The 23,802-nt window shown below is 39.8% G+C and overlaps 1 protein-coding gene across 3 annotated transcripts in view; it reads left to right on the top strand.

Annotated features, from left to right (window-relative positions):
• The window catches only part of SNTG2 (syntrophin gamma 2), an 827,232-nt gene that overhangs the window by 539,142 nt on the left and 264,288 nt on the right, over nucleotides 1–23,802 (top strand). For 2 of the 3 annotated variants that reach the window (XM_073625452.1, XM_073625454.1), the window contains exon 9: nucleotides 8,225–8,352. In XM_073625452.1, the coding sequence (XP_073481553.1) occupies nucleotides 8,225–8,352 (128 nt within the window). The remainder of the gene's footprint in view (nucleotides 1–8,224; nucleotides 8,353–23,802) is intronic. The other variant, XM_073625453.1, reaches the window with a different exon arrangement.

Genomic DNA, 23,802 nt, shown 5'->3' with positions numbered 1-23,802 from the left:
CCTTCCCCCCCGGCTGAGGCTTCTGACGCCCAACCTGGGCCTTCCAGGCCACATGTGGAGGAGCCCAGATTGAGCCAGGTATAGCATTCCTCTAAATATTTCTGCTTGTCCAATCAATGATGTGAACTATATGTTAGTTGGGAGTACTAATTAAGGATTGTGATTGATGATGCAAAACATTACAACTATGTCCCTTTTTCATACACAGGGAAGTCTCAGCCAGGAGGTGGCCGGGCCGAGCCGGCTGGCTGATCTGCAGGTCCCTCCACCCCCCCTGGAAACAGAAAGTGGCAGTAGGAGGAGTGCCCTAGAGGAGGCGGCTATCAGATTCTTTTGGAGGGCTACAGAGGTCCTGGGAGCACCCCACACCAGGCAGGAGAACATTGCTGCATTCATTGCCTATAAAATGCAGAGGATGGAGGAGGGCCAAAAAGCCATGTGTGAGGCCCTCATATCTGAGGCTCTGGTGAAAGGTGTGAGGGGCCAAATTACACCTCACACACAGCTTTGGGATGGTCCTCCTCCTGCAGGTCCTACTCCTCCTCCAGGTCCTACTCCTCCTCCTGCCACATCTCCAACTGTACAGCCACAGCCCGGAAGGAAGTGTGAAAGGAAGACCAGACAGTGAGGACCCTGGATCCAGTCTGGTGGGCCAAAAAATGCAGCCTCTTGTGGTACCACAGCCTGCGGACACAGATGTCATCTGCTGCTATCCAAGTCTCTGTGAATCCCGGACCAGACTGCCCTCCCTTACATATGGACTCCTCAGGCCAACAATTTTGATGTTGAAGAATTGATGTCTGCCGTGGGGGTCCCAGGCTTCACTAATTTCTCTTGTTGATCCAGTGTTGCCTTCCTCTTTGTTTGGTTCTGATCCCTTAATAAAGGATTTTTGTTTTGAATTATACTCTCCTATGTGTTTTACTTCAAAAAGGACAGTTGGTTTGTGAGGATTCAGGTACATTTCAAATATACAATGTGAAATGAACAAGGGACACCAACAACAAACAATCTCCTTGAGATTAAATAATAAAAGATATCAATGGTGTTGGGGTAACCTGACACACAAAACACACCCAAAAACATTGAACAAAGATCAGCCTTGGAAAAAATCCAAACATTAAATTAAAAAAAAGGCTTAAAATCCAAAATAAAAAAAAAATAAAAAATATAAAACTGTCAGATGTGACAACTAATAACAATATAATGAGGGAATCCCACTAAAACAACACAAATAAAAGTTTGTGAGAAGTGTGTGTGAATACGAGCAGCAAAACGACTTAATTCTTGTCACATTCTAAAGAAGAAGAGAGTGCGCTGTATTAAACCATTTTGAACATTGCAGCGTGACGAAAGTGCTGTATCCATTGCGAACGCTAAGTTTACCAGAACGAGCTGTCCCGTGTCGGAATTTCTTCTGAGCATGCGTGGCACTTTGTGCGTCGGAACAGGCCACACACGGTCGGAATTGACGCGATCGGATTTTGTTGTCGGAAAATTTTATCTCCTGCTGTCCAACTTTGTGTGTCGGAAAATCCGATGGAAAATGTCCGATGGCGCCCACACACGGTCGGAATTTCCGACAACACGCTCCGATCGGACATTGCCCATCGGAAAATCCGACCGTGTGTACGGGGCATAACTCTTGCACAAACCAATCAATATATGCTTATTTCAATTTTTTTTACCAAAAATATGTAGAAGAACATATATCGGCTTAGATTAATGAAGAAATTTGTTTTTCAAAAACATTTTTGGGGATATTTAATATAGCAAAAAGTAAAAAATATATATATTTTTTTTCAAAATTGTCGCTCTATTTTTGTTTATAGCGCAAAAAATAAAAACCGAGGTGAACAGAAAAAAAAAACCAAAGGTGATCAAATACCACCAAAAGAAAGCTTTATTGTTGTGGGAAAAAAAGGACATCAATTTTGTTTGGGTACAACGTCGCACAAAAGTGGCACAGTGCTGTATCACAAAAAATGGCCTGGTCATTAGGCAGCCAAATCTTCTGGTCTGTAAGCAGTTAATATGTATCTTCTTTGTACAGGCAAACTAATTATAATAACTCTTTATTATACTGTATAAAAACTGGATGATAGCACATATCTTGGATCTGGGGAAATGAAAGTGAATCCAGGAAGGAAATGCCTTTCATTGAGTGTGTGCAGATTTGTGGAATACACAGCACAATAAACTCACATGAAGGTGACTAGGCTCCGAATGCAGTTCATTGCTAACAAATACCGGCAAATGTGTTTGCGATCTTTCCAAAACAGAATTTATCTCCATTAAAATGCTGCATGTTAAAATGCTCACCTTTACTTACCCACCTTGACATTATCCTGAATAAAAACAACACATTCTGCAAACACTTGACTTCAGAAGAAGGATCCATCATCCAATACAAACATCTTGAGTACTCAGCGTCCTAGGTCACTTCATAAAAAACATGTGTGTATTCTAGGATTTCATGCTTGAGATTTTCAGACCAGAGAGCTGAGAAGTACATCAGTTTCAGATGCCTTTTATATTTGTCTTGTTGTAATTCTGTGTATCAGAACTTCTTTGGATTACAGATTATCGACAGCTATAAACTCAAATTCACCTAGTCATTTAATTTCCTATTTAAAAGCATAGTACTTTTTAAATTGTTTTTGTTGCTTTAGCTAGGTATAATGAAGTTATATTTCTTGTGTCATATGTTTGCCTTCCTTTGTAATGGTGGGCTCACATGCTGCTGCTGCAGTTTTTAGTGTCATGGCTGCTCACTTTCCCTATGTCCATTTATGCACCTAGCCGGTCCCTATTCACTAAAGAGACAGGCAATTTCTTGTTCCAGGTTGCATTGGGGGGATTTACTAAAACTGTTGCACACAGAATCAGCTGCAGCTGTGCATAGTAGCCAATTAGCTTCTAATTTTAGCTTGTTAAATTAAGTTTTGACAATAAAACCTAGAAGCTGATTGGTTACCAGATTCTGTGTGCAACAGTTATAGTAATGCTCCCGCACAGCATCCAATCCATGCCTCACCATATCCTCTGTGTTACATCCCAAATGTGTGTGTGCCAATGTCCTGAAATCAATTTATCCCACTCTTCATTACTCAGCCCTTTTGTGTCTGCGTTAGATCTAATTACTATACAGCTTTCACCTACAGAGCGCTAGACTGAGAGATCTGGGGATTGTGGGATATGTTGTTTCTTCACGGAAAGTGTCAGTTCTTAGGCTGCAGACAGAGCTCATGCATTAACCTGTACAGTGCCATGCCGCATAACTCATGTTTGAACACAAACAGAAACTTCTGACACAACAGAATGTGAAGATGCAATCTTTTATAGGCTGTGCACACAGGGCAACAACTGTCACTATGAAACTAGATGATCAATGTACATCTTGCGCTGGTAAACAACACAAGGTGCAGGTAGGAAGGTTTAGAATGCTGTTAAAGCAGATGTACAGTAAATATCAAAACGTCATGTAATGTTTAGTATGTAAACATAATTTTTAAAAGCCATTTCCCCTTTTTAATTCTCCAGCTTTCATTAAAATAATAAAATAAATTGAATACAATCAGCGCAAAGAGAAATATGAAAGGGGTAAACTGCAGCTGAACACTGAGAGATTTTTTCACATAATCAAAAGGTCAAATATTATACAAAAAAGTGCAGCGCATGTCAGGGCTCAGTAAAACATCTCAAATGTAGTAAAACATTCCATAAAAACCCAAAGTAAAAAGTAAATAGAAGGTGGACTAACAGTCTTAGCAAGCAGAGAGTCTGCGTGAGAAAATTCAATGCAAGAGTGACTTTCCCTCCACCTCCAGCACACTTACTTCGCTCACCTCTAGATGTGGACCACTCAACAAACAGATGGTCAACACAGCATGTCCCTTATGGGTATAACCTCCAGGCAAGATCCAGATCCACTGAGCAGTATCCCCAGGAGTATAATAGTGAGAGAGAAGCAAATCTAAGTGCACACTGATGATTTACTTAAAAGGCTTTATTAACAATAAAAATTACTATGCACAAGGGTTTCTTTAAAACAGCGCATGTAAGAGCAGACACAGGCAAGCATGGAGATCCAGGATGATAGCGACAGGCCGTGGCCCCTCCTCCATACGAGTTATGTTCACACGAACTTCCTCAGCGGGGCGAAGCCAACTAGTGTCACCCGTCCGCTTATATACACACAGAATCGTCCAGGAAACATGACGTAAACAAAGGCTGGGGTGAATAGCCACTCCCTCTGCAGAGAACAGACCTGACACAGACAGGAAGCAATCATTACATTGCCACATAGACTGGAAGTAGTGAACCACTAACCCCTAATGGACATTTTTAAAAAAGCATGGCACCTATAAGTCTAGTTCATATAATAAAAAAATATAGACCAAAAAATTATGAAAAAAAATGAAAAAACCCACCCGCTGTCATCCTGCACATCCACAATATAAACTTAAAATCATGAGAAATAAAAAACAATCAATAACAAAATTCATGACAAATATATATTATAAAATTAAATATTTAAGAAATGTATGTAAAACTCATATTTAAAAAGCTGCTACCTATCAGAGATGAAACAATTCAAATCAAAGTCAACACTTAACCCATCTGGATTCAAAACCTTAGTCTCAAAAATCCAGAATGATTCTCTCTGACTCTGTCATGACAGACTCTAAAATGTTTGGAAAAACTATGAGACTTTAATCCCTTTTTGATGTTGTTAACATGTCCCCCAATGCGTACACACAGGGGTCTGGAGGTTCTACCAATATACTGGAGTACACAATTGCACTCCAGCATATATACAACCCCCTGGGTGTTACATGTAATCAGTTTCTTAATCTTGTACTTCCGATTCGTAGAGAAGGAAGTAAACTCTTTACGTTTTTTATTAGCGACCAATATATTTTAGAGACTGTCATGACAGGGACCCTAGGAGTCTTAAGTTTTGGGGCCTAGAGAAGGTTGATAGACACTGGAGGGAGGGTAATTATATACGTCGATTAAGTCAGAGAGAATCATTCTGGATTTTTGAGACTAAGGTTTTGAAGCCAGTTGGGTTAAATGTAGACTTTGACTTGAATTGTTTCATCTCCGATAGGTAGCAGATTTATAAATATGAGTTTTAAATACGTTTCTTATATAATTAATTTTAATGATATATATTTGCCATGAATTTTGTTATTGATTGTTTTTTATTTCTCATGATTTTAGGTTTATATTGTGGATGTGCAGGATGACAGCGGGTGGGTTTTTTCATGTTTTTTTCATGATTTTTTGGTCTATGTTTATTATATGAACTAGACTGATAAGTGCCATGCCTTTTTAAGAATGTCCATTAGGGGTCAGTGGTTCACTACTTCCAGTCTACGTGGCAATGTAATGATTGCGTCCTATCTGTGGTTACGCCGCTTGACAGGTCTGTTTTCTTTCTGCTGAGGGAGTGGCTAATCACCACAGCCTTTGTATACATCATGTTTCCTTGACGATTCTGTGTGTATATAAGTGGACGGGTGAAGCTAGTTGGCTCCACCCCACTGAGGAAGTTCGTGTGAACGTAACGCATACAGGGGAGGAGCCACATCCTGACATCACCTGCTGTCATCCTGGATCTCCATGTTTGCCTGTGTCTGCTCTTACATGCGCTATTTTAAAGAAACCCTTGTGAGTAGTCATTTTTATTGTTAATAAAGCCTTTTAAGGAAATCATCAATGTGAACTTAGATTTGCTTCTCTCTCACTATTATACTCCTGGGGATACTGGTTGTGGATCTTAATCTTGCCTGGAGGTTATACCCATAAGGGACATGCGTTGTTGATCATCTGTTCTGTGGTCCACATCTAGAGGTGAGTGTGCTGGAGGTGGAGGGAAAGTCACCCTTGCATTGAAATTTCTCACGCAGTCTCTCTGCTTGCTGGGATTTTTAGTCCACCTTCTATTTACTTTTTACTTTGGAATTTTATAGACTTTTTTACTATATTTGAGATGTTTTACTGAGCCCTGACATGCGCTGCACTTTTTTTGTATACTTCATTAAAATAATATTTGTTGATTCTGCGATGAAGGTTCTTGCTCAGACATTTCCTGTTTTAGGGTGTTGGCGCTCTGTTCATGTCACTCCATTGCTCAACTGCATTGTCACCTTGGCACAGGGATCTTTAGTCATTGTCACCATCAGGCTTAACAATGACACAGAGCTATTGCTGGAGTGCATAGAAGAGGACAGGAGGTGACAGCAAAGAGGCTGCAAGAGATCAGCAGCACAAAGATACAAAAGCCTAAAAATGTGAAAACAGTATTTTAAAAAATGCCACCTGTATATGATACACAGTGATTGTTCAGACTTAAAGAGTAACTCCATTTTTGTTGACAAAAAACAAAACAAAAAAACAATCCCTTCTGGATGGTCAATGTACATTGCAGCATTTTAACAATGTGTGTTGCAAATCCCTACGTGTTTCTTTCTGAAGAGAAAGCTGTTTGACTTTTGGATACTCATTCTAAATGAGAGTGGCTAATTCATTTTAATCAGCTGGTGCACTTTTAGGGTTCTCTTGAGAAAAGTTGCAGTGTCTGCATCCCTTTAGAAGTGATTAACCCTTAGGCAGTATCTCTATCTCACCCAAATTAAGTTTCTGCTGCAGAGGATGGCTAAAGCTTGACTTGCAGAGTTCTTGACCCAAGCAAGAATAACATTTCTGGGGGCATTTTGTAAGCCAACTGTGTACTATATACCTCCAGGTTGCCATATTGCATTGAAATTTGCAAAAAATTACAATGGCTGCAGTTTGAAAAGAAAAGGTAATTAAAAAAAAAACCATTAAATTACAACAGAGTTTGTGTAGTAATTGTATATGCTATGTTATTTTTATTTGCAACATTTTCCCCCAGAAAAGTGGAGTTATCCTTTAACGTTGTCCAATTAGGATTTGCATCTGCTGTCACAAAACCAAATGACTGTGGAAATATAGAAATTGCCCTTTTCTGTCTCCACTACTGTGTGCTTTCTTTGGTGTAGTGATGTCATTCAAAATGAAGCTGCATAGGTTTGACCTTAAAGTTGAATTCCAACTTTCTTTTCACTTGAACTAAATGGAATGATCAATCCCAGCATAGACCATACCTCTGTACCATGTTGCTCTGTTGTCTGCTGATCCCCTGATATTCTGGGTTTAGTTATTGCTTTGTATCATGTGACACTCTGTATATCCTGCTGATAGACTTTGTCCCTTCCACAGCCTGTTTCTGCAGCAGCTAGAGCCTAAAACACACCCCTCTGTAGTCTTTCAGACTCTGCAAATGATGTAACTTCCTTCACAGCTCTGATGGTGGGTAGGATCAAAAACATCCTAATTAGTATTCAATCCCGCTTAGTCACACCTATGGGAAGAGTCCCGCCTCACAGATCACAGCATTATTCAAGAAGAAAACCCCTTCACATACACACATACGCAGACTGCTCTGAAAGCTAGCTGTGCTGCTGCTGGGCAGGATTGAATGGATCACAATTAGATTTCAATCCTGCCCAGTTAAAAATATGCCAACCAGTGTGAAGAGGGAGTCCCACCCCTCAGATCCCGCCCTCCAACACCTTCATAGTAATAACAATACTAAACTCATAAGGCAACACAAGTTACGCACACAGACACCTACGGTGTATATATATGTACAGTATATACAATGATCAGCCATAACTTTGTGACTACTGACAGGTGAAGTGAACTTTATTATCTTGTTACAATGGCATCTGAAAGTTAGTGAGATATATTAGGCAGCAAGTAAGCATGTTGTCCTTGCAGTCGATGTGTTAAAAGAAGAAGAAAATGGCATCAGTGTGTTGTGTATGGGGCTGGGTAGCCGCAGACCAGTCAGAGTGCCTGACTGGTGTCCACAGCCAAAAGAACATACGATGGGCACGTGAGCATCAGAACTGGACCCCCCCCCCCCACCCACTAAATGACTATAGCCTGGCCGCAGCTCTTATTTAAACTGAATTATGAACCTGGAAATAATCTTTTCCAACTAATATTTAGCCTACTTGATACAAAAAAAGTATATTTGAGAAATATTTTGTTTAACCATATTGTGTTTGTTTCCATATAAATTATTGCAATGCTTTGAAAATGTAAACTGGTGCTTTGCATTTTCATTGATTGGTGAATGTTGAAAAGTCATATTTATTTGTGTTTTTTTTTTCTCCTTTCTTAGGCCCCCTCTTCTCCATCCTCTCCAACAATTAAAGAATCTAAATATGAGAAAAGATGGATTGACGAGCTTTCAATTCCATTACTGATGGCTCGAATTTCACGGTTCAAGGCTTCATCTGTAAAGTTAAGGTTTGCATTTTCCCATGTACAAGTAATCAGTTTAGTTATTTATTTGACATATTTACTGTTTAAAGGGAAATTAGAGTGCATTTTCAGAGAGTGCATATTTTTGTTATTATGATAATATTTACCTTATAGTCTTTTTTCACACGACTCTCCAATAATTAAATGCTTACTGAACCATGCTTTTATTATCATATTACATTTACCTATTTCCCTGTAGTGGCTATTCAGATTTAAAGAGGAGATGAACTCTGGAAGCTGAGCCCACTAAATGGCAGGCAGAGTGCAAGAACTAGTTCTGAGTATTATCTGTGGTCTCCCTGCAGCTGATCTTTCCCTATTACTGACTTACCATGCCTTGCTCTGAACTTTGTCTCTGTGTAGAGGTGGCCATCTTGGTAAAGGGACGCTTTTCTTCCTCATTTAAAAGGATATTAACATCTTGTTTTTTGTTTGTTTAAAAATAACAAACATGTTATACTTTCCTGCTCTGTGTAATGGTTTTACACATAGCAGCCAGAATCCTCCTATTCTCAGGTCCCTTGTCGGCACTCTTGGCCCCTGCCGAGTGCTCCCACAACAAGCAGCTTGCTATGGGGGCACCCGAGCCAAGTCACAGCTCTGTGTGTCCATTAAGACACAGAGCCTCGGCTCGGCTCTGCCCCTTCTCTCTCCTTATTGGCTCACTGACTTTGATTGACAGCAGCAGGAGCCAATGGCGCCATTGGCTGTGTCTCAGCCAATCAGGAGGGAGAGTCCGGGGCAGCCGAGTTTCTCGCGCAACATCGCTGGATCAAGATGGATTAAGATGGGGTTCAGGTAAGTATTATGGGGGCTGAGGGGAGATGCTGCACATAGAAGGTTTTTTATCTAAAAACTTTCTGCCTTTAGACTTTAAGATCATCCAGCAAAAAGAACAATGAGCAGCACGATAGTTACATCACCAAATCTCACTCCAAATATACTGAGACTGGCAATCATAGTTAGCTGTGTCTTAGATCCCTCACCAGTGGTGTAGCATTTGGCAGGGCCACAGGTGAGGTTGCCCCGGGTGCAAAATGATTAAGACTTTGGAGTGAGAAGAAGCAGGAGATTGGGTCTGTGTATTCCCCTAGTCCTGTCACCAGGGAATTCCTTCCTCTCTCTCCCTCTAAGGCTGCATTCACACCCGAGCGTAGCATCTTTGAGCACTTTTCTGGTGTTTTTTGCACGTTTCTATGAGCAATTTTGGCGCATTTGTATGCAGCATTTTTGGACTTTGCCGTTTTTTTATTAGCTAATAGAGAAAATTGTTATCTGTTGCATCATTTGTTGCTAGGTATTTCAGCTTTTTTAGCTTTTCCATTAGCTTTTATTTCTTCTTTTATTATTATTCGTTTATTATAATTTGTTTTCATTAGGGTAAGGGGTTTGAGTTCAGTTAAGGTTAGGATTAGGAGCTGGGGTTATTAATATTTATTATTATTTTATTTATTTTTTATTTTATTTTATTTATTATTATATGAATAATAATAAATGAATAAATAAATGTAAAATAAATACACAAATAAATAAAAATAAACTAAAACACCTAACCCGAACACAAAATACATTTTATTATTATTATTATTATTATTATTATTAATAATAATAATAATAATAATAATAATATTATTGTTATTGTAATTAGTATTATTAGAATTATTAATAATGTATTTTTTGTTTGACTCTGGGTGTTTATTGTTATTATGATTATTAATAATAATAATAAAAATAATAATAATAATAATAATAATAATCTATTTAATATTTAAGGTTACATAGTTACATAGTTACATAGTTAGTCAGGTTGAAAAAAGACACAAGTCCATCCAGGTTAGAGGTTAATTATTATTCATTAATGTATTATTACATATTATTCATGTATTTTACTTATTTATGATGATTTTTAGTTATTTGTGTATTTATTTTTCATTTGTTTACTTATATATTATTACTATTTTATTTTGAACTTTTTTTAAATTTGAGCAGAAAATCACGCAAAAACGTGCAAAAGGCGCATTTCCATTATACAAACTCTCCAAAAACACCCAAATCTGCCCAATTTGAGCTAAAAAAAAAAGCTCCAGAACTTGTTTAAGCTTCAGGCTTTTGGCTTCACATGATTTGGAGTGGAGATGTGAACCATCTCCATAGAGAATAATTGATTTTTTTTTCTCCTCCAGCGTTTTTGAGCTTCAAACAGGTAATCGCTCAGGTGTGAATAGGGCCTTAGTCTGTGTGAGCAGGTCTGTCTGGATGGTTCTAGGTCGGAGTGGGAAGAGTTGAAGAGAGAGAGAGAGACACACTACGAATGTGTGCCACTGTGCTGCTCACAGTGCTAATGATCTACAGGTCCTGGCAACCCAGGCTACCCTACTGTCTCACACTACATTTATAGTGCTATGTATCTGGAAGTACAGAAGTGCTTCACCTTCACATACCAGGAAGTGTTCTGCTATTATTAGGAAGAATTCTATACACAAGTTGGATTTTTCAGGCTACTGCTTTGGCACAATTAATTCTCTAAATGTTACCCATAACATAGCAAATCTTAACTTTTGAGATCAGGTCTACTTTAATAATTTTCACTTCAAGGAAACATGCAGTTTGGAAAAAATGGATGCTATACCAGCTTTACGGTTACTTATTAATTAGATTTTTTTTTTTTATATCAGAGTAGGTAGAGATTTTGATAAAAAACATAATTTATTATAACAAAATAATATTAATTACATTTTTTATATAATAATAATAATAATAATGATAATGAATTTTGATATTGATAATAATGATAAATTGTGTAATATAAAGTATTGTAATAGTTGTATATATAATAATAATTATATAATATTATATATTATATAATGTTGGGTCTTATGCATGAAAATTGTGCTAATGTTTTTTGTTCCTCTGGCAATCAGTCAAAATAACTGTTTTATTTTAACAACAAAGACTGTAGAAATTACATTGAAAGCTTATTGTCTTCAGATTTACTAAAACCATTTAATATGAGGTCAAACCTTAATGCCCCGTACAAACGGTCGGACTTTGTTCGGACATTCCGACAACAAAATCCTAGGATTTTTTCCGACGGATGTTGGCTCAAACTTGTTCTGCATACACACGGTCATGCAAAGTTGTGGGAAAATCCGATCGTTCTGAACGCGGTGACGTAAAACACGTACGTCGGGACTATAAACGGGGCAGTGGCCAATAGCTTTCATCTCTTTATTTATTCTGAGCATGCATGGCACTTTGTCCATTGGATTTGTGTACACACGATCGGAATTTCCGACAACGGATTTTGTTGTCGGAAAATTTTATATCCTGCTCTCAAACTTTGTGTGTCGGAAAATCCGATGGAAAATGTGTGATGGAGCCCACACACGGTCGGAATTTCCGACAACAAGGTCCTATCACACATTTTCCAGTGGAAAATCCGACCGTGTGTACGGGGCATAAGAGTTTCATTTTGTATGCAATCAGGCAGGCCCTTCACTACATGGTTTTGGTAAATCTGAAGTCAAAAATTTTCAGAAAATCGAATAGTGTGTATGGGGGTCTAAGATTTGATTTTGCTTACATTAGAAATATATTCTCTCACTTCTTGTTGCGTCAACAAGACAGGAAGTGAAGGGAATTCTCCCTAAATAGGCACAGATAATGGTTTTAATCCTCCTCTATTCTATCCAAAATGAATGAAAAGTTTGGGCTTTAAATATACTTTACATGTGGGATTGCCAATGAATCCTGATTAGCCACCCAGTGGGATGGGGAATACAGGAGTCTAGTTTTGGGAGGGCCCTCTGCCATGAAATAAACCAGTGTGCCATCTCTGATGTCTACTGTATAATGGCAATACTCTCTAGGTAGCAGTTACCAGAATATTATTTTTTTTGTTTATTTCTTGGAGCTGTTATTTTAACCTCTTCAGCTCCGGGAGGTTTACCCCCCTTCATGACCAGGCCATTTTTTGCCATATGGCACTGTGTTACTTTAACTGACAATTGCACAGTCAAGCAACGCTGTACACAAATAAAATTGATGTCCCTTTTTCCCCAAAAATAGAGATTTCTTTTGGTGGTATTTGATAACCTCTGTGGTTTTTATTTTTTGCAATATAAACTTTTGAAAACAAAAACAATATTTTTTACTTTCTGCTATAAAACACATCCAATAAAAAAAATGTAAAAAATCTAATTTCTTCTTAAATTTAGGCCAATATGTATTCTGCTACACATTTTTGGTAAAATAAATCCCAATATACTGGTTGGTTTGTGCAAAAGTTATTGCGTCTACAAACTATGGGATATTTTTATGGAATTTTTAAAAATGTATTTCCTTTTTTTTACTAGTAATGGTCGGCAATCAGTGACTTATAGTGGGACTGCGACATTTCGGTGGACAAATCGGACACTAAGTGACACTTTTGACACTTTTTGGGGACCAGTGACACTAATACAGTGATCAGTGCTAAATAATATGCACTGTAACTGTACTAGTGGCACTGGCAGGGAAGGGGTGAACATCAGGGGCGATCATAGGGTTAAATGTGTTTCCTGGGAGTGCTTTCTAACTGTGTGTGTGTGGGACTTGTACTGTAAGAAGCCAGAGATCCATGTTCCTGCTTAGCAGAAACACAAAATCTCTGTCTTCTCCTGTCACAGAACGGCGATCTGCCTTGTTTACATAGGCAGACCGCTGTTATGTCTGCCTTGGGAACGATCAGCGGGTCCCGGAGGATACCAGGTCCACCAGATCCGCTGATTGGCTCCTGCTGTGTCCAATCACAGTGGGAGCTGGTCGCCGGCGGGGAGCGCATGCGCCTCAGACCCAGACATCAGGTACAGGTACGTGATTTTGCTCTGAAGGGCTGCTCTGCTGCAGTGTACAGTATATGTGTGGAGCAGTCCGGAAGTGGTTAAGACATCCAAATAAGATTTAGTAGGGCCCATGTCAGCATTACCAAATTACTTTTTTATTTTCAGGAAGATAAGGTTGTTTTTTTGTGACCTCAAAAGCAAAAGATGACATGGTCTCTCACCACTAGAAACATTGTAGGTTTTCATATAAGTAGAGAAGACAGCTTGCATTCAACCAGCTCAACCCTGTCTGGTAGGCATGCAGTGAAATAAGAGGTGCAGATTTTTGAAACTTTTCAACAGTTTTTTTTCTTTAGATTTAATGACTCCAAATTATATACTGTACTTTCTCCAAAGAACTATAACTTTTACATTCTGTGAATAATACTCATTAATATAACCTGTAGCAGTCTATAACTTATAATGCTAGATTACATAGACGGGTTTATTTTTTCCCAAAGGTCAGAGGGTTTAGTAATGTAGTACTATCATTTCTCATATTATAATACTAATGCAATTTCCAATGTTGTAATTAATTTATAATGATGTTCTAATTTATCTTAGTTAACATAAGACTATTTGCTGAGCTAATTTTAAATGCAAAGTGCATTGCATTTCTATGGAGGTGCTGTTATTTAATAATGGCATCAAGGGTAATGGCACAAATAAATTAGAGTGCGGAAACTATTTGAATAAATTAGACTTTTTAACCCACAGAGGTAATGTAGCCGTTACAGTGTGTTGTAATATTCATAAACACATTTACATTTAAATTATTATATATTTAAATATATAGCACTGTCAGAATTCTTGCACATTTAAGATATAGTAGCTCACAAAATATTTGTCTTAGATGGTTACTTTTATGTTTTTTGGATAAGTGTCTAAATTGAGCAAGGATCATCAGATTATAGCCTACAGGTCAGATATGACCAGCTCTTGTTATTCTGCCAACTTACCAGGTAAATGAGTAGTAGCAGGACTGCCATAGTGCCAGCAAGCAGTGCTGTTCTGATATTCATTCATCATATGGCAAGTGCCTAGGGAGCCATAGACATTTTTATTCATTATATTAGGCTCCGAAAGCCTAACAGAGTCTAATACTGATTTCTTACCACACTCAAGGGAATGTAACTTCCATCTTCATTGGCATGTTCTGCCCCCATCTCCAGCATGTATTATATCACTGGATTCTATGACACAGGGATGTGGGGTAGGTAGCACTTCGTAGACAAGTGAGTTGACTGAACGTTGCACTGTCTAGGCTGCTAGGTGAAGTTCTGTTCGAGGTCTGTTTTTATCATTTTAAATCTTATTAAAACTAAAGGACTTAAAGATTAAAAACATGTATTATAGTTGAAAGAACTCAGGACATTTAGACACTAAAAATCTTATTGTCTATAGCAGGGGTAGGCAACCTTGGCCCTCCAGGTGTGGTGAAACTACAAGTCCCATGAGACATGGCAAGACCCTGACAATCAGAGGCATGACTCTTAGAGGCAGAGGCATGGTGGGATTTGTAGTTTCACCACAGCTGGAGGGCTGAGGTTGCCTACCCCTGGTCTATAGTCGTATTCTATATTCACTGAATAAAATTATTTAAATTGTGACATTTTGGTGCTGATTTATGCGTCTGCAGATGTTCTTGGTTGTGTGAATATGGTACTGATTGGCATACCTGGGAACTTTTGAAAATTGTAATTCCTGAGATTGAGGGTGGAGTAAGGTGCAGAGAGATGGGTAGGGCTATTTGTGCCACACTGTACTTAAGTCTGCATTAAATATTGGTGTTTTTACGTGGCATGGTTTAACAATGACAGGACTAAACAAGAAGCTTTATTTTTTATACTGGAAGATCAGTGGGATAATTAGATAGATGAGTGACATACACAAGCAGAGCAATGTCATATATGGGCAGTAAAATGTCATATTTGTGCTGATCAGTGACATATAAGGTCATATATGGGGGTGAGCAGTAAAAAAAAATGAGGGAATTGTCCGTATTTTTTATTTAAATGGAAGTTCTCTGCACTCATTAGGCTTTAAATATTTGTCTGTGTGATGTGCACAAATCATTTGATATACAGTAAAGTTCCAGCAGAGTGACACCTAAAGTCATAAAATTCAGCAATCTGATGAATCTTCAGTTAGTAAACAGAATGTCCAGTACACTGTACAACAACACCTAGCATAGACTCCGCAATGTAAATAAAGAGTTCTGGCTTCTTTCTCCACTTCTGGAATCACAGCATGTTTTCCCACTGCATATAAAGAATTTTCCACAAGATGGAAGAACAGAATAAACTTACTTTTCAGTCAAGACTTTACTATCACAAAGAATATCTGCTTTGCTATGTCACACTTTCATGCCCCAGCATCACCTCTAGGTTTCTAGCCATGAGTGGAAAGCTGTATACCAGGTGCTTCACCTCTCCCCATCCTCTTCTCCATGGCCGAATCTGACAGGCCGCAGGCAGTGTGCGCATGACTCTCGAGACTGAAATCACACACAGAGTTATAAATATTCAATCACAGGTCATTCAGGAGAATTCATTGATTCTGGCACTAACCTAGCAACTGAATCCTAATTTTTTGCATTGTCAGGTAAATTCTGGAAAGTTCCCAGGTATGTGGACATTTCTGGCTGTGTTAGTACAATACTGATTGTCTTAGCACTATGGTACTGGTTGTCTACAGACACGTTCCTGGCTCAGTCAGTACTGATTAAGTCTCTGCTGACATATTCCTAGTCTGTTGGTGTAGTACTGTTACAATGTAAAACATAATATCACACATGTGCATCATCACCAATAATACTTAATGAGCATTTGTGGAACTAGAGAGAATACAAGAGATATATGGTCTGAAGATCTGGGATTTGGAGTATAACGTGCAATATTACCTATAATTTGATGTCTATCTGACTTGGTGAGTGTCCTTTTCTGCAGGTAGTGATGAGGTTTCACAGAGGGCATGTTTTCATTAAAGAGTGGACCATTCATGGTGTGATGGACTTTTGGGAGGAGGTGCTCGACTTTTACTTCATAGTAACAAGTAGGAGACTCCATTTAGTTACTGGTTTATTCAAGGGACATTGCTTTATTTATGTTTTACATTTTTGTGAGTATGCACTTAGAAATTATTTGTATAGCAAAGCTTATACAGTATATGGTCATTAATAGGATTTTGAATGTTAGTGCAGCTGGTTCACTCAACTCTAATTTATTGTCTTGGTATATTCTGGCTATAGTTTGATATTGTGGGAATAGTGCTAATACAATGTAAAAGGCAGTTACTGGGATGGGGGGCACAAAACAACTAGTTGAAGGGAGAAAAAAGTGTAAATCCAGCCTTCAAAATAACAGGGGAGGGATTGGGTCTCTTCTATAACTGCTGCCTGCTCCCCATAGACAGTTTTTGTGTCCTACTCAGTGACCATACAGTCAGTTTCTTTGGGACCTTGTGACCCTGGTCTGACATGTTTTACCCTGCAGCCAGTTTGCACAGTATTTTGTGACCCTGCAGCCAGTTTGTGTGGCACTCAGTGAAACTGCAATCAGTTTGTGTGGCACTCAGTGATGCTGCAGCCAGTTTTTGTGGCATTCAGTGACCCTGCAGCCAGTTTGTGTGGAACTTAGTAACCCTGCAGCCAACTTGGTTTGCATTTGCTAACCCTGTAGCAGCTAGTTTGTGTGGCACTTGCAACAATTGTGTGCAGCACTCCAGGATTTTGCGTCAATTTTGTGCAGCACTAAAAAACCTTGCAGCTATTTTTGGCAGCACTCAAGGACCTTGAAGCCAATTTGCATGGCACACACTTCCCACTATACTGCTGTTAGGTGACTCCCTCCATGTTAACTACTCTGCAAGCCTGGCAGTGGGAAATGGACTGTAAGCAGCCACCTAGTATGGCTCTTTTCTGCCATACCTGACCCCTCATAGAAGGGCCAAACTCTGAACAAAACTTATCTCACATATTGTGGATGACCTCACATTAATGCTTTTCTCTGATCTAAATTAATGCTTTTCTCTGATCTAAATATAATTTACCAGCACACTTTTTCTTCCAGGACCTGTGGGTTTCACATGCCTTTGGTTGTCAGGTTCCATCTAAACAATTAGATTTGGAATGTTCTGAATTGGAATTTATGCTTAGATCAAGATTTGGAAAAACTTACCTATGCTATTTATGAGCGTCTTCTAATGGAGCCCCTACCAAACATATCCTCCCTCAGGCAGAAATGGCTGAGGGACATCCCAGATCTTAATGATGAAGATTGGACTGATATCTGGGACTCCACATTCAAATGCCTATTTTACATCAGGGACAGACTTGCTCAATTTAAAAATCTGCCTATTTTACACCATATTGCTGCCACAAGCTAAACCCAGTTTCTTCTCTGGAGGAATGTATACATGTCTTTTGGTGTTGTCCAGCTATCTCACAGTATTGGGGGGCAGTTGTTACCATTATTAACGCAATGGCAGAAAACTTCCTTTACACCTTCCCCCAAAAATGTGTTTTACAGCCGAGAGGAATCTTCTTGGGTTACTCCTATTTTATGCCAGGAAGACAATTACTTTGAAATGAAAGAAACTTTTTTCCCCCTAAACAATCACAAGCACCAGATGGGGTGCAAATGCCATCTGTGAGTTGGCAGAGAATAAGGAAGATGGTAGGGAAGTTTCAACTGGTAGGGGTACAGAGAAGGAGGTAGCTAAGTACTGCTAATTGTATTAGATTGCATTAAAATAGCCACGTTTTTTTAAGGTAGGGGATCCACTACTATACCACAGGAAGAGTTTTGTTATATCTGTTTGATAAGTGCAAAATAAATCTGTAGATCTTGTCACAAGTTCAGACCTCACCCTGACATACACGTTAAATTAATTATGATAAACTGGGACATCACTTTGAATTAATTACACTTTGGAAATCGCATTAGTATACCATGAGAAATGATAGTACTACATTGCTAAACTCTTTGATCTCTGGGAGGAAAATAAACCATTCTACCAGTATTATGTTATAGACTTCTACAAGTTATTTTAATTGATATTATATAAAGAATGGAGAATAAAAATTCCTTGGAGAAAATACAATTATATATAACTAGTTGAAGCATTTCAAAAAATATGTGCCTGAGCTATTTTAATAAGGATCCAGATGAAAATATTATCACACAGCTAGTTGGATCCTCCATACTGCCTGTATGTGGTGTACGAAGAGTTTTTAGATAGCATTGAACATCTCCATAACCCAATCCTTCCCCAATCTATAGAAGTGGAAGTGATGGAGTGTTTTTCTCAGAAAGTTTCTTTAAGGGCCCATTCAGACTATGCCTTGAGTTATTATGTGTGCATTAATGCAGCTCACTCTCGTGCATTAAGGCAGCCTATTTATTTTGTGTGGACTCACAGTTCACCTTTATTCACTAGAAAATAAATCTGAGCCTTCTTTATGGGCAACGTTGTGATGCAGTGCAGGGGTATTGCCCGCTACTTTAATAGCGCATTGGAGTACCATTCAAAGTTAATGGCACGGCAATGCACCACCACAATTCACATGTTAAAATGCATTGCACTGATGTGCATGCAAAAGTATATTTCTGCAGTGCAAAAATGTGAATCGGCCCTTAAAGAAAATTGTACTGAATTAAACACAGAGGTCACCATTGCTTACATCCTTCAAAAATGACAACCTCCGGCTGTCTTTGCCCTCAGTACTTTGAAATTCACCGAGATGACATGAGCATGCATCCAGTGAAGGAAGAAAGCTATAACTCGTGTTCTGCATACTAAGTCTAGGCTATTGACCAGAAGTACTGAGACCCTCAGATTAACAGCAAGCAACTAGCCAAACAGACAGAATTTTTCAAAAGAGAGCACAATAATGGAAATTAATAAACCTTTTCCAGGAAAGAATGACCGTGGGGCTCAGAAAACTATAGTCTTTCTGAGGGTTTTTTTGGATGTATATATAATGTGCACTTGAACCAAATAAACATATTGTTCCCATTGGTGCATTTTGGTTTTGTGCTACCCTAGGCAATAATAAAATTGGGCGCCCCCCCATCTAAATTTGTCCCACCCCTTCCTTCTGAAGTGGCTATGTGGGTTCTCTGCTGGTTATGTGGGGTCTCTGGTGGCTATGTAGGGTCTCTGGTGGCTATATGGGGTCTCTGGTGCCTTTGCTGGGGCTTCTGGTGGCTGTGTGTGGTCGTCTCTGGTGGCTGTGTGGGGTCTCTGGTGGCTATGAGGGGTCTCTGGTGGACTGTTGGGTAGTAACATGCAGTCTCCGGTAGTACTGGTGTGTGCCAGTCGGGCAGCTCAGAGCCTTCCACAGTGCTCCCCTAATCCCCCCGCTAGCCTGCCACAGTGCTCCCCCCACCCTCCTCACTAGCCTGCCACAGTGCCCCCCACCCCCCCACCTCCCGCTAGAAGTAGATATAGGAATAGGAAGGAGAGGGAGATGGGGGAGATGGAAAAGGGGAGAAATAGGAGGAGGGAAAGAGGTGGGGAGAGAGAGAGAAAAGGAGGGAGGGTGAAAGAGAGAAGGGAGGTGAGAGAGAGGGGATGAGAGAGAGAGGGAACAGGGTGAGAGAGAGGGGAATTGGTTGAGAGAGGGAGAGGTTGGGTGAGAGAGAGGGGGAGAGAGTGAAAGAGAGGGGGTGAGAGATAGAGGGGGAGGGGGGAATAAGGTGGGGGGAGAAAGGTGGGAGGGAGGGGGGTGAAAAAGAGGAGAGGGGGGTTGAGAGAGAGAGAGAAGGAGGGGTGTGAGAGAGGGGGCTCCCCTTTCCCCCCCATACTTCGCCAAAAGATTCTCCCATCCCCACAAAAAACACTGGAGTCTCACCTTCCCATAGCCCACATCTCCTTTTTACCAGCTGTGTGTAGCAAGGCTGCTGAGGCACAATCACAGCCTGGGACTCCTACCTGTTCTTCCAAACCTCCTGCTTTCATTTGCTCCCCTGTCACTGAATGATCAGTACGCGGCTGCCCCTGGTGTCACTCCTCTGGTGGGTGTCACTCGGGTGCAATCTGCATCCCCCTAAACCCCGTAGCAAAGCCACTGCTCCTCTGCAGTCCTTTTAGTCTTTCTTCTGCCTGGGGGCGGCGCCTCCCCACTGAAAAATGCCGCCCAAGGTAAACGCTTCGCTTGCCTCACAGTATATACACCCCCGATTGCTCCTATGTTGAACAGGATTTGCAACATGTGCATCAGAGACACAAAATATTGCAAGTTGTGCTTTGTTGCAGGAATTTTACTGTTTCTGCACCCTATAAACTAATAACTAGTGCAGAAATTACATATACAAAATATGCAGGGACTGTAACTGAAACCTCTTACCTCTGTAACTTACCAGATGTGGTTGAATTATATTGTGTGCGCCCCCTAATTTGTCTATTGGGATTAGCGCAAATATTAGCCACAGATCTCTGCTCAGTCTGAGCAGGCGCAGATCTGCACACTGGACTAACTCCCTCTGATTTAACATGTTTTATTTTGCATCTTTGCATAATAGAGGACTTATTATCTAAGTTTGGTCTGTACAGACACCTAGCAAGAGGGTGACTGAGCCAGGAAAAGCTGCCTCCCTACTCCTCCCTCCCCTGCCTAGCTGAGTAGAGGGGAGGAGACAGCTGTCAGGATTCCTCTAATGAGTCTATCATACCTCTGTCCTATGAGGGACACCTATTAGCAAAAGGTACGTAGGCATAGCACACACACCCTGCCACGCTCCTTTAATGATTAGGTAAACCCACAAGTGCTTTTTTTTTTTTTTTTAACCACTACTATTAATTTATACTGGCTTTTGAAACTTACACATGCAGCAATTTAGAAATTGGATTAAAGGTTTAGGGAAACACTTTTTGAAAGATAAAAAGTGCACAACTATTTAGATCAGACCAAAATAAGGGACAAATGAGGAGGAATGAGGGACAGAGGGACTTTGTTCCAAATCAGGGACAGTCCCTCAAAATCAGGTACAGTTGGGAGCTATGGTGTATGGCCAGACACTCACTGGAGGGAGCCAGCAGTGGGCAGCTCTATGCTGCTCTGTTGCCTGAACTTCTTTCTTTCCCCAGTGATTGCCTCCTGATCACAAAGAAGAGAGTAGAAACCATAGCAATAAGAGGAGACAAAGTTTCCTGCAAAGTAATAGTACACCAGGTCTGTGCAGTCACTAGTCAATATGCACTTAATAAACAGAGGTTGCTGAGTAACCTTCATGCACTAATATAATATACATGGCACAGAATATATAGTGTATCCAGCACTGTATCTACTACCAAGAGAAAAGATAGCATTAGAAGCTTCAGGGCAACTATAGTCACATATATTTATGTACAACAAGTACACATTTTAAAATTTGTGTAAAAAAATACAATCATCAAACCATGGAACAGTGAGCAATTCAAAAGCAAATATCAAAAATGACTTTTTTGTGAAGTACTTTTACAATATTACCCTAAAATGTCAACTTGCTGAATATATATATATATATATATATATATATATATATATATATATTGGTATACAGTATACTGAATACTCTGCATCTCATATCATTTCTTATCTCCTTTATGCTCTTCTACAGCATTACACTTTTCTTTTTTTGTCCTATATAAATCATGGCACTTCTTTGAAAGCAAAATTAGTGGAGCCTGTACAGAATTGCATCCTCCTTCCTATATCTGTAACCTTTGCCTGCTCTAAATACAGATGCAGCCATAAATGCAAATCATAGTCCCAGTCATTTCACTGATGTATTTCAATATATTATCTAGTGTTATGTTGTGTCTTACATTAAAGCCGGGCATACATGCATCAAAATTTAATTTCAGTGGAGACTGGCCAAATTTCAATCCATGTATGGGCAGAGGGATGTACAGTAGTAGAACTACCAATCGACTTCTGTACAACCACCCTGGATTTTTCCTGCTTGATAAGCACTGTAGGCTAAAGTCTGCAACACTGATTAGGGCATTCTGATGGCAGAAAAGTCTTCATCCACCTTTAACTATGTGGATAGGGGAATCTGGTCCATTTTTTTCGATCGACCCACTGGTTGAATGAAAAAATGTATCCATTTATGTCATGGGTGCTTAACCTGTGGCCATCCAGCTGTTGCGGAAGTAAAATGCCCATCATGCCTCTGCCTTTGGAAGTCATGCTTGTAACTGTCAGCCTTGCAATGCATCATGGGACTTGTAGTTCTGCAACAGCTGAAGGGCCACAGGTTGAGCACCCATGATCTATGTGCTGCCTAAGGGTTCAGATTAGGGCTTTCAGCCTGTTTGCTGCAACATTCCAAATTAAATGGAACTTTTTTCAAGTGCAACAACTGGAGGCTTTAGTGAACAAAGCACCAAAATACGTTAACCTCCTCATGCCGACCAAACGCACTCCCTCGCCAAGGGACCGCATATATGTGGCCCTGTGTAAGCCACTTTCCATGCTGAAAGTGCGCTTCCTGTGAGCTCCCAGCATGGTAGCCGGTGGCAAACTAGAGATCGGGAGCTTTCATGTGACTGCTGTGACAGCCAATCACAGCTCACATGACCCGAATGCCCACCTCTGCCTCCTGACGTTAAGAACCCTTAAAGGGCTGGAAGGCGGCTGGCAGGAAGAGGTTAATGAAGTTAAAAGATGTCAAAGGAAGAAATACCAACTCTATTTATTCATAGTAAGTGAATAATTAATAATGCAGTTGTACTTAACAAGCAGTTTTGTTCTTCTTGAAGCATTGCAAATAATCGGTAGCAAGACTAAAACAACTGATTTTCTGTGGGAAACTTTTACTCTAGGTTTGCACCTTAGCATTATTGCAGCCCACGTTTGCACGGACGTTCAAATGAATAGACTGCTGTGCCAGTGTTTCCCGCAGAAGATGGTGCATGCACCTTTTTCAAAGCGCGTCCTGACCATGCGATTTCCCTGTGGTTCTTGCACCCGCAATCACACTACACGTGTGGGCAGTGCCATTCAGAATGAATGGAACCCCTGCGTGTTTTCTCAGAGATGGACGTTAACACTGCAGGTGGTTGCGAGTGTGGGAATCGCAGTGACACGCACAGGTGTGAACCTAGCTTTAATGTCCAAAGTGTTTGCAATGGTGAAGAAGAGAACCGCAAGAAAACCTTGCATAGAAAGATGGAAATAGCAAAGCTGAAAGGTGTAATTTTACCAATAGTATCCTTCACTCTCCAAACAAAATCAAATCAATTATTTTTCTTCCACTGTTTCTTAAAGGGAATCTGTCACAAAGCAAAATATTATTGTGAGAGATCTTAGAGGGAAGCTACTTTCAGGACAGTGATGCTGCTTCAAGTGAAGGGAAATGGCAGGTCTTCCCTATTGGACAGTTAGTAAAGGGTATAGAAGCAACAGAATCAAAACAATAATTGGATAGTACAATTGTTTTATGTGCCCAAATTCCATTGTCAGATGTTCTGCTCCTGTATTTTTTTGGGCAAGGAGAACAGATTAACAGATTTTCCATTTATCAATCATGGCTCCCTCAACTATCACCAATCCCTAAAACTAAGACTAGGGCTACACTGGTGA

The sequence above is a fragment of the Aquarana catesbeiana genome, linkage group LG04, assembly GCF_042186555.1.
Source record: "Aquarana catesbeiana isolate 2022-GZ linkage group LG04, ASM4218655v1, whole genome shotgun sequence".
Lineage (NCBI taxonomy): Eukaryota > Metazoa > Chordata > Amphibia > Anura > Ranidae > Aquarana > Aquarana catesbeiana.
Note: the sequence above shows the minus strand (reverse complement) of the source record. Positions and strands in the feature narration are given on the sequence as shown.